The sequence below is a fragment of the Typopeltis vanoorti genome, chromosome 1 (assembly GCF_054136105.1).
Source record: "Typopeltis vanoorti isolate ZY-2024b chromosome 1, IOZ_Tvanoo_1.0, whole genome shotgun sequence".
Classification (NCBI taxonomy): domain Eukaryota; kingdom Metazoa; phylum Arthropoda; class Arachnida; order Uropygi; family Thelyphonidae; genus Typopeltis; species Typopeltis vanoorti.
The window spans coordinates 124947005-124962794 of NC_143549.1; the positions used below are offsets into that span (position 1 = coordinate 124947005).

At 34.9% G+C, this 15790-nt stretch overlaps 1 protein-coding gene across 3 annotated transcripts in view; it reads left to right on the forward strand.

Annotated features, from left to right (window-relative positions):
• LOC150110390 (uncharacterized) overlaps nt 1-15790 on the forward strand; it is a 100854-nt gene that overhangs the window by 55639 nt on the left and 29425 nt on the right. For all 3 annotated transcript variants that reach the window (XM_090393478.1, XM_090393462.1, XM_090393468.1), the window contains one exon: nt 7713-7843. Coding sequence is in view for 2 of the 3 variants with exons in the window: in XM_090393462.1 (XP_090249588.1) it covers nt 7713-7843 (131 nt within the window). In the remaining variant the exon portion in view is untranslated. Of the gene's footprint in view, nt 1-7712; nt 7844-15790 lie in introns of those variants that run through there.

The window sequence follows — 15790 nt, forward strand, 5'->3', positions numbered from 1 at the left end:
ATAAATTATATTTAATTTTACAAATTAACCCTCACAAAATGGATAAATGGTTTAAAAAATTTCCTACAAGGAAACTGCGAATTGAAAATAATTATGATAGTACTTCTACATCAGACCAACAACAAGGAAAATATAAGATTAATTCTTCTATTCAAACAAGTTCGTTATCAGTCAAATTAAGTGATAAAAACATTAATCCGAAACTTAACAAAACCTTGCCCAAGAAAGTTCGAAATTATCAAGACTACTTGAAATGGGGATTTACATCGACGATAGTCAACAATGAACCTCGTCCTACATGTGTGTTGTGTCATGAGACGCTATGTAATGGAAGTATGAAATCATCATTATTAGTAAGACACTTAAAAACTAAATATCCTGAACATGAACACAAATCATTACAATTCTTTGAACGATGTTTGAAGACATGTAATTCTCAATCCAACAATTTAAAAAAATTCACTATAATTAACGATAAATATTTGGAGCCATCTTTTGAGTTTGCATTCTTAATTGCAAAAGACAAAAAGCCACACACCATTGGGGAAACACTTGTTCTCCCAACCACCATAAAAATGGTAGAAATAATCCATAGAAAAGAATATGCAGATAAACTAAAATGTATTCCCTTATCAGCAAATACTATTGGTAGACATATAGAAATAATTGCAGATAATTTAAAGAAATAACGTATCGCAGTATCGGAAGCCATCAAACCGGAATTTCAAGAAATTATGAAAGAAATGCAAGGCCATTGTTCACATTAAGTATTGTAATAAATATGTTTGTAAGCTGTTAATAATAAAAATAATGTGTAAAAATATCTAGCGTTTTTAATTATTATATGATGATACAAGGCATATTTCCTCTTTATAATACTTATTACAATAGATTTTGGTCAATCAATTGGGGGTACGCGCTATTTATTTTTTCTGTCTTGGGGGTAAGCGATCAAAAAAGTTTCGAGACCACTGATCTAGACTGCACTCGAGTTCTTGTATAAAGTTGGACTCTGGGCATCAATACGACCTATATACAGCCATTATATATACGAATCTAATTAGGGCAGTACCTCGTATTCCAATGACTTCTAAATTTTTTATTAAAATTTCACGTGATACAGTGTCAAAAGCTTTGTGTATATCTAGAATATATCTAGAAATACTGCTAATTTTAGTTCATGTTCATCAAAGCTTTTCTGAACTTCATAAACTCTGTTTGTGAAGTTCAGTAAACTGTGTTATTGAGAAAACTTCATAAACTGTGTTTAAAGTTCAGTAAAGCATGTACTGTGCTAAACTTTTACCTGAACCCAAATTATGATTGTATATTATGATGTTCTAAATATAAATTGACATTTTCAGCTGTTTTCTTTTTTATGTTAATAATGTTATTAACAGATATGGAATTTCAAATAAAGATAATTACACCTCCAGATTTGTTATAATTTCTACATTGATAATAATTTTTAAATCCGCTTAAATTGTACAAATCAATTTCTTCGTCTTTAACCCAGAATTCTGTTAATATCAGAACATCTAAACTATAATTTAAATTGTCTAGTAGTAACTCAATGTGTTCTAATTTATCTGGAATACTTCTTTTATTTATATGCAAAATATTCAAGGTACTTACAGTGTCTGAGGATAAAAAGTTTTTAATTCTACTGAGTCATGACAAATTACACTTTCATAAAAAGTAACATCACAGTTGTTATTCCCAACTGCCATTGTTGTTCGTAATTAGTTATCACTCTTGCTGTTTTCTCGGAGTTTTTAGACAAGTTTTCTTTGTATCTGATTCGCCATATTTCAGATGTACCGTCTCTTTTCATGAAAGGTTTGCCCTGTTTGATACGCAGATATTTGTAGTGGACTTCTTCTTTACATTTCTTGGCAATAAGCAGTAGATGTTTTAGGTTTCCAGTCAACTGCACGTTTAAATATATTTTACTATCCTTGAAAGTGTCACATATATCAGTTGTACTTATTCTATATTTTGATACTTTCGTTTCCGTGTAGCCATTTGTCTCTCATCGCTTTACTTTTAAATTTTATAATGATAGGCATTGCTCTGTCTTTCTGTCCATTAGGAACATGATGTATAGCCTCAATATCATCATATTCATTATAGTTGATTTTGATTTTACATGCAATTTTCCTTCGCTATTTCATCACATTTTCATGTGGTTCATAAGGAACACCAATAATTTTCAGGTTTGAGCTAATTACCTGTTGATTCAAGTCATCCAATGTTTCAAGAATTTTTTCAGCTCCCTACGCAGCTCCATATTTTCGTTCTCTAGTTCAAAGTTCATTGTTTTAAGTTCCTTAACTTCTTGTGTCAGGCCAGCAATGATAGTCAGAAAGTCATCTATTTTGTACGAGGTATATTCAGTTTAACTTCTTAAGTCGTTGACGTCTTTTTTATTTCTTTTATTCATCCCATTAAATCCGTTATAGATATATTGTCTGTGGGAATGCAGGAGTCATCACCCCTGGGAGAGGTTGCCGGCGAGCGTTGGTTAGCACTGGAATGACTTCCAGTGCTAACTGGAAATGTGCTTCATGCAAATGTTGGTTAGCACTGGAATGACTTCCAGTGCTAACCAACATTTGCATGAAGAACATTTCCAATTTTGCTTCCTGTCTTTGGAGAGCTTTTTAAATTGGCTTTCGCTGAGACCAGCACAATAAAAATAATAACTACATTTGTATTTGTCTGCATACTTCATACCAGATGTAACGTCAATGCATATCTCTTCACAAACTTTGCAGCGGACTTCCATTATGTTACATAGAGTTTAGTGCTAAAAGTTAATCCTATTCTTTCTAGGTAGGTACTCAAATTGTATACTAGCCGAATGGCGACAGCTGAATAACAGCAGGTTGAATAGGCACAGTTTTAAAACTGCTTGCAGAGGTAAAGTTAACTTTCATAGAACTGAGCACTACAGTACCTGGTACCAGGCTACACTTCAGGAATTAAAATAACACAGTTTTTAAAATAGAACGCTAATTAAAACATTATTTACTACGGAGTACTGTTTCACATCATTATTAGGCATTGCCCCATCAAGTGGATTGATTCCATTGCTACGACTTTAGACAATTTGTTTTGCCAAATACGTATTGCACAAATACGCACTGCTACTAATGGTTCATGCAAAAAGTTAAGAAAGTTTGAGCGGGATTAGTAGTTAGAAGGGATGTTTTCGTTCGATGCTGTTGGCACACTCTCCTTCAATGAGTCTTTGGACTCCCTGGAGGTGTAACAGGATAATAATAATGATATTTGGCTGTAGTCATGAAAAGTTTTTCATATACAGGTAAAAATATAGTTCATCATTAGCTTTTGGACACTAGCGTATCACTTAAACAGCCACATATTATGCAGAACTTCGTTTTTTTAACCCGATTATGCACAATCAACTGATCACTAACCTATCATGCTAAAAACACTCCCTCTCAACTCATAACAGAAAAAAACATCGATCTTAATTCTCTTTAAACACTCTCTCTCTGTCACTCGCACGCACGCACACACACACACACACACGCGCGCGCGCGCGCGAGAGAGAGAGAGAGAGAGAGAGAGAGAGAGAGAGATAAACACTCCCTAAGAATCATTAATCACACATCAATATATTGCATATAAAATGGAAATATGGAAATTATTACTCCTTGTTAAAAATATAATTCAGTCCTAGATGTGGTATGCTAAGTAAATGAATGTTTCTAACAGAATCTAAAGACAAATATCTTAAATTCATTTCTCAATTAATTCAGCAAGGAGAACACATTCAAAACTTCTGCTTGCACTTTCTTTAATGATTTAGAAGTTCAATCTCTGATAATATTGTCGCGCTATTACTAAGAATAAATTTATGATAGTTTGTTCATATTGTTACCAGTGAAATGCATTGCACACCGCAGAGCAGCTAACATTGCAAATTGCACAATGGTATTATAAATTCAAAGTATTAGATTGAAGAATAGTAACAAATATGACACAAGACATTCGAATATAATCATATATGCTTGCAATGCCAAAATATTACAGACATCACATTGATAAATAGCTCATGATTGAGATCCACCAATTCAAGACTGTAGGAAAGCATTGTTTGGTGTTTTAGTGAGAAGAACATGCAATCTCCCAGTTATTTTGCAAATTGTGAGAAAAACATAAAACATCAAATGTACGTAGGATATGCGGTTGGAATATTATTAGCTGCATGACATTGAGACCGACAAATGAAAAAGAAGAATGTCGAATACATGTATCTAACATTATACCAAATTATTATTATTATTATTACGGGCAAGTCCTTTGACTCATCGAGGGAGGCCCTAACCAACTATTCAACATCCACACAGTAGCTATCATACTTTGCCTTGAACTCATTCACAGTCATGGCACCAACAACAGACGCTGGCAGCTTATTACACTCATTCACCACTCTCAAAGTGAAAAAACTAGCTCTAATACTCTTGCTAACCACACTCTTTCCCAGTTTCCATGGATGGCCCTGAGTCCTCCTACCACCAGTCCTGTTCTGAAAATAATCCTCTGAATTAATCTTATAGAAACCCTTCAGTAATTTGGATGTCTCAATCATATCACCCCTTTTCCGCCTATGAACCAATTTCTGCAACCCACAAATCTTCAACCTGTTCTCATAAAGTTCATTCCATAGACTTGCTATGATTTGGGTCACTCGCCTCTGGATACTCTCCACCTCCTCCCCATCAAGAAGAAACCCTGGCGCCCAGATCTGGGCACAGTAGTCAAGATGGCGTCTTATCAAGGCTCGATACAGAGAAACAATAATTTGCTTGTCTCTGCTCGTCAAAGTATTCTACAGTAACCAATTTATTTGATGAGCTGATTTAGCCACTTTTGAAATGTGCCCCCTAAATTTCAACTCCTTATCCACCAACACTCCCAGATCCCTGGCCTCGTCAATCTCCTGGAGTACAGTTCCACCAATGTGGTATACTGCTGCTAATCTTTTCACCCCGAAATGCATAACCTTACACTTTGCCACATTAAATTGACATCCATTCTCCATAGCCCAATCCTCCACTATATACAAATCATCCTGCAAAATTTTGACACAATGTGCATTCACTATTGCTCTACCCAACTTTACATCATCACCAAACAAATGAGCAGTTCCTCTCAAATCCTTTCCTATATCGTTAATTAACAAATTAAATAGTAGTGGTCCAAGAACAGAACCCTGCGGCACACCACTGGTCACAGGTCGTCTTTTGGACTCTACCCCTGAATAAACTACTCTCTGATATCGCTCCACCAACCACCCTCCTATCCATCTCACCAACCCTAAATCCATCCCCATATGCTGCAGTTTATTGATTAGAATTCCATGTGGTATTCTGTCAAGGCCTTAGCAAGGTCCAGCAGTATCACCGTATACCCATTACCTTTATTCAGTTCAGTCGTCACTGTGTTATAAAAAGTAAGCAAGTTAGTGAGGCATGATCTACCCTTCACAAAACCATGTTGTCCCCCATACAGTATCCCATTTTCATCTATCCATTCCTGTATTTTTCCCTTGACTACTTTTTCCAAAACCTTGACAACGACTTCTGATATGCTGATCGGTCGGTAATTTGCAACAGAAGTCTTGGAACCTCCTTTATGCAGTGGAACTATTTCCCCTCTTCCCCCCCTCACCTCTGGGATAACCCAGACCCGAGACTCAAATTAAACAAAATGGTCGAGTGCACCGACAATTCTTTAGCCGTTTCACGTAACACCCGAGTTAGTATACCATCCAATCCCACAGATGTATTCTTATTAAGGTTTTGTAATATACTATTCACCTCCATTTCATTCACCTCAATTCCCGTAGAAGCTATTGGTTCCTTCATTCCTGATATAATACCACTATATCAACTGATTCAGTTACCTCCCTACCATTGGCATTCCTTAAAATCATTCTGCCGTATACATATTTTCTTTTACTTGCAATATATCGAAAAAACTGTTTGGGATTCTCTTTAGCTTGCACGGCTAATTTCCTTTCATAATCCACTTTTGCTTTTCTTATCACACACGCTACCTTTCTGGTCTGTGCCTTATACTGTTTATGCACCTGGAAGGTCACCTTTCTCCTTAAATTCCTTCCAAACTTGTTTCTTGTTTTGCAGCTCAAGCTTAATGGTGTTATTCATCCATTTAATCCCTACTTGATTTACTATCCGGACAGTAGGTATACAGTCAGCCATTACCTTCTTCAAACGCTCCTTTACCGCTTCCCATGAACTATCAACCTCCAGTCCCTGCAGCTGTACATGTCATGGCACTGAACCAAGCAATCTCGCAATCTCCTAAGCTTGTCATACTTAATAGCCCGGTAATTCCACATGTACCCTTTCTTAATTGAAAATTCCACACATTTAGCCACCTCCCAGGTCAAGACATTATGATCACTCTCACGGATTGGTGGCAACATTGTCAAATTCTCAGATGCAATTACTAGGTCAAGCACTCTCGGACCCCTAGTATATTCCATTACATGCTGTCTCAGGTAGTTATCCCTTAATAACTGCATAAAATCCAATTCCTTCCTCCCATGTATCCTCTCCACCTTCCAATCAATGTTACCATAGTTGAAATACCCCATAATAATTACCCTCCTTCCACTCATTGCGTCTATTTATCTATGCATGCTATCTAAATGTACTCTCTTCACCATCCTGCAATTCATCTTCAATTTTCCCTGGCTGTTGTTCATCAGCTATCATCAATAACACTCTTCCCACCCATTCTTTTTTCTCTGTCCTTCCTAAACACACTATACCCTTCACATTCTCTCCCGCTAGCTATATCATCTTCTGTCAGCCATGGCTCACTAATGCCAATAACCTGTGGCCAGGAAGAGCCAACCAAGGCCAAAAATCTTCCTTCTGGTTCCTAATGCTCCTGTCATTAGTAAACGTGAAGTGCAGAAGCCTGTTAGTCCCACCCCTATCTTGATGCCTTATACTAACTATCCCATTCTGATTTGTTGTCCTTCGTACCAGCTCAGGCATATTATACACATTCTTACACTCAACTGCCTCCCTGATATCTGCATATCCACTTCCTCTCCCAACTTAATAGCTCTAGTTTCCCTGATTATGAACCTCCACTTTCACTTCATTCAGCAACACTTTGGAGCATATAATATAATAAATGGAGCGTATAATAACAGATGTCCACTGAAGTATTAAATGCCTCAAACAGAATAAGCAGCGACGACTAAGCTCAAGCAATATTAGCGAAGGTACATTAGTCCTGGGGACTAGACATTATGGATAAAGAACAGCTGTTAAAAGATACTAGTTCTTGTTATTTTATACCGAAGGAAGCATAATTATATGGCGACAACAAAATGACTAGAAAAATACTGTTAACTTTACCTTATTGTCATATCCACAAGTGCCCTCAAGGGTACAGAGGTCTGACATACGTCAGTTTACAGGCCGAAGTTAACCCTGTGAGAATGGCCAGTCCTCAGCAGACTGCCAACACCATTGTGAGCCATTAGTAGCGGAGACTCTACCAATCACCAATCTTAGCTGGCCCTCTTTACTTTATGGATCGCCATAAAGGATTGCTGTAATTTATATGAATTAGCTATATATATATACATTTATTATTATTATTATTATATCTTTTAATAATTTTATTTTAAACAGTTTTAGGAAACCGCCCATAATTACATATCGGAAGATGAAGTTGATGATGATAATTTTTTTAGCATTCCTCTCGGAGGTAGTTGTTTGTGACATCTATGATTTTGATCAGGAGCACAGATGTGCTTCATGCAGTAAGTACTATAAATTTGTTTAATTTTCTTGAAAGCTATTCAGAAATAGCAAATTTATTTCAGCGCTACCGTTTCTATATTGTTCTTTATGCTGAGAATTAGTATTACAACATGTTAACAAAAGGAAACGTCGTGGTTGGCATTGGTTAAGCAGGAAAAACGTATAATTTCTTATAAGGAGTTAACTTGGTATTATAGGTAAAATGGGTATATGAATGCAGTAGGAAAATTTAGATAAGAGGCACGAAATGATACTACTTTAAAATTTAGTAAATTCATCATCATCATACGTATCAAGGATTTAGGCTCAGCATGGCCTGATTCGGCCTTAGAAGTCATCGTTGAATCGTTTAAGAGGACGTCCTGGTTTTCTTTTTTCTAATGGCTTGTACTTTAGGGCTTGTTTTGGTAATCTTTCTGTTTTCATTCTTTGAACGTGCTTATTTCTTTCATAATTTCATAATTAATTCTTTCATAATTTCTTCGTTTCTTTTGTGATCAAATAGAGTATACTTTGCAGTTTTTCTCATACACTTCATTTCTGCTGTTGTTAATCTGTGATTGTCTTTTTGTTTTATTGTCCAGATTTCGCTTCCATACATTAAGACTGGTAGGGCTAATGTATTGTATACTTTTAGTCTGGTTTGTTTTTGAACTAGGTTTGGTTTAAATATAGAGTTAATTACTCCTGTTATTTTTAAATATTTTGCAATTTTTACGTTTATACATTTTCATTTTCATATGTGATCATACATCCTAGGTAGTTAAATGAATTCACCTGTTCTAAGATCTTGTTATCTATTACTATTAGTTCTTGCTGGATCTTGTCCATTAAAGGCCATAGTTTTTGATTTTTCTGTTGATATTATCATACCATGATCTTCGGATATCTCATTTAGATCTAAAATAGCTTTCTGTAAGTTACCTTCAGAATTTGTAATTATTATTTGGTCGTCGGCAAAGAGGAGAGTGTGTAAGTTTATTGTAGGAGAATGTTTAATTCCTTGATGTAAATTTTTATTCCATTTTATTATTATTTCATTTAAATAGATATTAAAAAGAGTTGCTGAGAGGGGACATCCCTGTCGGGCTCCTTGGTTTATCTCTCTCGTATATGATAGCTTGTGATTTAATCTTATTTGTATTTGATTATTTTCATATATACTTGTGATAGCTTTTAGGATATTATTTGGTATTTGTCTTTCTTTTAATATGTTAAATAATATGTTTCTTTTAACTTTGTCAAATGCTTTTTCAAAGTCAATAAATGCAATATGTGTTTCTAAATTGTATTCTCTTCTTTTCTCTATTATTAATTTTAGGAAAAAGGCCGGGTCTATACATGATCGTCCTTTTCTAAATCCATTCTGTACTTCTAAAATAAAGTTTTCGGAATATTTCATTAGTTTGCTATTTGAGATTCTACTATATATTTTGTAACAGGAATTTAGTATACTGATACCTCTATAGTTTTTAGGGTCATCTCTGTTATCTTTTTTAAAGATAGGAATCACAATTGCTTTTGTAATTCTATTGGGGGATACCAGTTGAGTAAAGTTTATTTAAAAATAATAAGAGTCTTTCTTTGAATCTTGATCCTCCGTATTTATATAGTTCTGAACCTAGCTTATCTTCTCCAGGTGATTTTCCGTTTCTTGTTTCTTTCAGGATGATTTCTAATTCTTCTTTAGTTATTTCTTTTTCATTTTCGTTAATTGTTTGCCAGTTGTCTGTTTTAAAATATTTGTTTGTCCACAGTTCTGTATAGTAATTTAGAAATGGTTCTAATTTCAATTCAGTGTTTAATTTTATGTTTTCTTTGGTATCTGCATTTAAGTGTTTCAAAATCTTATATACATTGGGCCTTATTTTATATAAATCATGTTCTAAATTAGAAACAAATTTGTTCCATGATTCTGTTTGTCTTTTTCTGACTTCTCTTTTAGCTATGGCTCTTATTCTTTTATATTCTATTTATATTCTATTTAGTAAAATATACTTATAGAAATGAAACTATTGGAATCGGATTTTCTCTCAAATCCAAACTGGCAAATCTGCAAATGCGCTTAAAAACTATTGCAATAAGTGTAAAGAGTAACAGTTCTTTACTGTTATTCTTTAGAAGGTTATAATGTCTTAAGAATATATCTGGAAGGAAAATTCCGATCCACAAAAAAAATGATTGTTTCGGTGCCCTCGGACTTTTCATGCGGAAAAGTTATATCCTGATCGCTTGGTGCTCATTAAATGTTTTACACGTAGAAAATCATTTAATCATAATCGTTTTGTTCCTCGTATACTGAGGTTCAATTACTAGTCAATTACACATTTAATGTTTCTTAAAGTAAGAAATATTTCATTATTATAATTGGAAAACGATGTATATTCGATATTAGCATAAAACTAAACTATTCATTTGTATATCAATTATATGAATGTTATACAAATTGTATAGCTCTTTCAATTACTTTGATTATATTCCCATTTAATTGAGAAATGTTATTATAATATTTACTTGTAAATAAAGAAAATGATAGAATAATTTTATGAAAATTTCTATTACTATATATATATAGGGAGAGAGAAAGAGAGAGAGAGAGAGAGAGAGTTGGTGGATAGAGTAGTGGAAGCAGTGAATTTTACAGTAGGTGACCTCTCTCGATGTGTCTGTGGACTCCATGAAGGTGTCACGTAATAATAATAATAATAATAATAATTATTATTATTATAATAATAATAGTGTTTCTAGAGCAATGTGAATGGAAATTATGTGATTTTTGTTCGAACAGAACAGTAGGCGCGTTTTACAAAGATATCGCATATTTTAGTATACGCTATGTGATTATGATGAAGAATGGTAACGCCCTTATTACTAATTTTATTTACTGAAGAGAGACTCAAAATCCATTTTGGAATGAAAGAAACTTGACATCTGTTTAAGATAAGTTACTGTTCTTCGACGGAGGTTATACTCTTTTATTTTTCGCGAAAGGCTCCTTAAACCTACAGTATATTCATACTGTTTGTGTATACTAAGTATTTCCTTTTTTCATTTTTATTAATATTATATTTTTAGTATTTTTCATTTAATTTTTAATAGCACCGAAATCCTGTTCTGGAGATTAGACAGGAACTTTATCAAGTCACTTCAGCAGGACTCGAATTTGCGATCTAATTCATCTGCTACAACTTATTGGATACTCATATAAACAGTGACAATTTATTTGCGAGATCTGGCTTTTGTTGTAATACAAATAGCATGTTCGATCATGATCAGTATACACAGAATAGGACCTGAAGGAAAATGAAATTATTGCATCGTATTAACAAAAGATTAATAACATATATTATTAAAAATTATATGTTATTATAAACACATTATATATAAATATATGATATTTAAATGATTAAATAGTAATCATATTACATTAAAATTACTTTTATATTATCAGAAAATTCCTTTAAATTTTCCTTTAGACAAAGGTTTCCAGATGCGCACATCTGCTATTGAATTAAAATCTTTTTTGATACCGTGTTGGACCTTCTTGTCGGACCACCAACAAGGATCGCATAGCTCGGTGAAATAAGAGTCGGGAACAGCCTTCATTAAATGTTTCGGTCAATTGCTGCATACAGGACGTCTAGTTTGTCGGTACAAACCTTCTCAGATCACTGTGATCTCATTCCTGACAGATGGTCTTCGAACCACAGTTACGCCTCTTAGACAAATCATGTGGTTTGATTTTCGGATTAATCACCCGGGATATCTAATCTTTTCAGAAACCAGTGAGCTCTGTTGTTTTCAAAATCGTGACTCCCGTTATCGAGCTCCAAAAGATTTTTTTTTTCCCATTGTGATCAACATTATTGACGATAGTGCTCAGATGATGCACAAGATGCCACCACAACATCACTTGACCAACTGTTTTGCATATACGGAGCGTAAGTGACTTTTTAGTACATTTAAATAAAGGTTTCTAATTTAGTGACCGGTATGTGCAATTATATTAATAATATTTTGAATTACATGAATTCCTTCACACAAGTGATTTTTGCTCAGAGAAATCTGTGCTGAATATTTCTGTTCGTATGTTCAAAATGCATCCGCAATGTTTGTTGTTGCTGCTGCTGTTATTATAGTCCCACTGTAGGTATAACAAGCCACTTTACATAGCACATCGTTATGCAAATAATAGTTGGGTATGAAATTTCAGTTGATTGTCAGGAATATCCACATTAAAATTGTTGCTACTAACACATCATTCGAATTTTCTAGGCTGCAGTAGAACAGTAGAAGGTTCATAAATATCCATCGAATATCCAACCAGCTTGAGTCCTTTATAAAGGGCAGCAAGATTTCGAGTACATATCTGAAAATCCCTAAATAATTGATACTGACCAAAAATAATTCTGGTAGCTATTCACACGAATGAAGAACTAGAACGTTGCTGAAGTCACAATCGTACTGTAGATTAACAGCTGCTCTGCGAGTAGTGATTCCAATATATTTAAATTCTATAAAGTTTTCTAAGACAGATTGCCACATATCTCAAAGAGGGACATAATAATAATCATTTGGGAATTTCAGACAATCTATCCAGTTCTGAACCAATATTGCAAAAACTTTTTAATGTTTGTGAAGTTCATTTTCAATAATTCCAAAACACCTGAATGCAAAGAACAGAGTGTAGAACAGAAATCCACGTTACCTTGAATTATGGAAAATTTTCAAATAATGATTTACGTGGGGAAAGTCATGAACACACTATCTGGGTTCAGTTGCTGTTCTTTGAAGACTATCAGGTAGATGATCTGAAGGCTCAGGGTTTATTGGGAATTACCGGCTTAATCAGTTCTTTATCAAAACGAACCTTCCAAAAAATAATAATAATTCGAAATATCTTTATATTTTATCTACCATACTCACTTCAGCAGCATTCATAGCACGAACGCCAACATAAATGATGTGCGTCATCATCACCTGCCGACATCTCTGTAGTTGAGGACATCTCTTCTCATCACTGCCAATCTAAACTTTTCAAACTATACCTTGTATAATTCCTTCAATTCCTTCATACAAAAGAAAAAGGGATATGCTTGTGCATCTGAAAGATTCCATATTCCCTGTAAGAAGATCCTTTAAAAATATATATATATATATATATATATCCCGTTTTTCCCTTCTGTGGTTTAAAATTTTCACAGCGTCATTATCCCGTTTATTTGCTGTATTTACTTCCATAAATTCTGTAGATCATTCTGATCTCTTTAATTTCTTATCTTTTAAGATTGATTGCATACAGTCCATCTCGCTAAGAGCAAAGCCATTATCAAAGTCATCCGTATTAATTTTAATTTACTCAATTCCAGCTGGCTCCGTTTTCCATTTCTACTGACCAAGTTCGAATTGAAGTGGAGGCATATGCTGTGACCAATCCTTTGAAACAAGTAACTCATCTCCCAACCAGGATCTCGGATAACCGTTTCACTCACTCACACTCTGGATAAATATTCTCTTTAATTTTTGTCGGTCCATATGCATATGTAAAACATTTTGTACCCAAATTTTCGCTCTCGAATTCAATATGTCAATCAATTTGTACTGAAAATAGCAAAAGTTACAAGTGTTAAAAAATCGTAATTTGAACGCACAAAATTGGTGACACCATCTTTGTTAAAAGACCTTGTATGCTAAATATTTCTATAAGATCAAGCTAAACATTTACTCCTTCAGCTACTTGAATACTGCATGTGCATGCAGTTCATAACCCATGTGACAGTTGTCCACCCACTCATATTTAAACGCATTTACAGTTCATTTCCTTTTCATTTTCAACAGTGACCTTTTGTGGGTTTAAGGCTCTAAAACCACTAAGGTGATATTTCTTATATTAATGTTGCGCTTATTTTCGTCTCGATATAACTTATAAAATTACGAGCACTAAATTAACTCGCTTAAATCCTCACAGCTACAAAAATCCATCTCCGCTCTCATGAGTCAACTGATTTTACTCTCTAGAGCGTAGACACCCTAAACAAATATGTTTCTGCAACTTGCAGAAGTGACAGTTTGCCTATACGATGTAGGCTAAAAGTAACTATCAGAGTATATTGAGTTGGAATGGGTTAGAGTAATATATGAGTGGTGATATTGGAGAAATTACAAAATAAAATGACACGTATGATTTATCACATAATTAATTTTTATAGTACTCTCAAAAAGGTATTCACTGTAAATTAGAAATTCTGAAGTCGTACATTTTGTGAGCACAGTTACTAGGCATGTGAGCTCATTTTTTCACCCATGTGCACAGGGAAAATTGCAAAGATGTTGAAGAAACAGCTCTAGATATTTTCTTAACTTGTTCTTCCTTTCATGTACACTGTTCACGTGACTACTTCTCTTGCTAATATCGATTACCACCTTATCCAAGTCTCATCTCTAGCGGCACGCCCTCCCCTCAGGCAATCACAGCGTCATGTACTTAGGTACTAAACTAACACAAGGCCAAACGGGAATGTCTCCGAAATGCTGCTCGGATTATTGTATCGGTTCTGCAGATACTTGTTGTGGTGTTGTCATACGAATCCTCTATGCTGTTATTGGAGGCGTTCGTTCGTTCCTTACTCTGTTCAAAATTCCATCTACACAATACCAACCACTGAATTAGAAACCTTTATGCAGATGCACGTAATCGTTACTTACGCAGCACATTTATTATTATAATTTTATTATTATTATTATTATTATTATTATTATTATTAGACACCTCCAGGGAGTCCAAAGACTCATCGAGGGAGAGTGTGCCAACAGCATCGAACAATTGGTCCCCTTCCAACTCCTAACCGCGCTCAAACTTCCTTAACTTTTTGCGAGCCATTAGTAGCAGAAGCTCTACTAATCGACCAACCTTTGCCGGCTATGCAAAATACTTGGTCATGTGCATCATCCTACGCAATATTTAATAATGCAGCAGGTCAGTAATAGTCAATAGTATTGATCACTATGGGAAAAACAAAGAATCTTTCGGAGTTCGTTAAAGGAGTTGTGGGTGCCCGCCTGGCTGGAGTCATAATTTTGCGAACAGCAGATCTGGCTAGTATGAAAGCAAACACATATACAGTCCAATTCTGAAAAAAGTGATAGGAATCTGCCGCCTAAGTTTCGACTTATTGCTCTCACTTAATGGTATCCAAAATAATGGAAGTCACTTAGAGTCAACCTCTGTGGCACTTGGAGAACTCTTAACTAATCAGTGACCACCAACATGAATTTTTCTAGTCAAGATACACAGCTGATCTCCTGGCCTACATTACTCACCACTGGACAAGTGCCAGATACACAACAAGTATCTGCAGAACGGATACAATAACCCGATCAGCATTTCAGTGACTTCCCGTTTGGTTTTGTGATTGCTGTGATTGCCTAATGGGAGGGCGTGCCGTTAGATATGAGACTTGGATAAGGTTGTAATCGACATTAGCAAGAGAAGTAGTCACGTGAACAGTGTACCTGAAAGGAAGAACAAGTTAAGAAACTATCCAGAGAAACCCGTGTTGTTGACATTTCCATGTCGTTTTTTACGGTCTGTCATCGAGGCTTCTCAGCAAATTTCTACATTTTATTTTACCTTTCTCCCTTAGTAATTAGGCTGCCAATTTGCCCTCCAATTGTTCCCCCACAAGTAATAGCGGAAAGTGTGTCGTCCGATTTTCCAGTTTTGCTGATGATAACGCTCTCTACTCGTCCTACTTGCACGTAAATCCTGCAGTGGGCCAGCATTTCAGTCTTTAAGATTATCTAGAATAATTGTCATGAACATAGACCCGCAGACTGTGCCTCATTAGGACAATAATAACATGGTCACCTTCAATACTTCGAAAACACAGCTTTTCCTTTTTCACTTTGGAAAGCAATCTTAGGTCTTCTCAATTTATCATTTAACA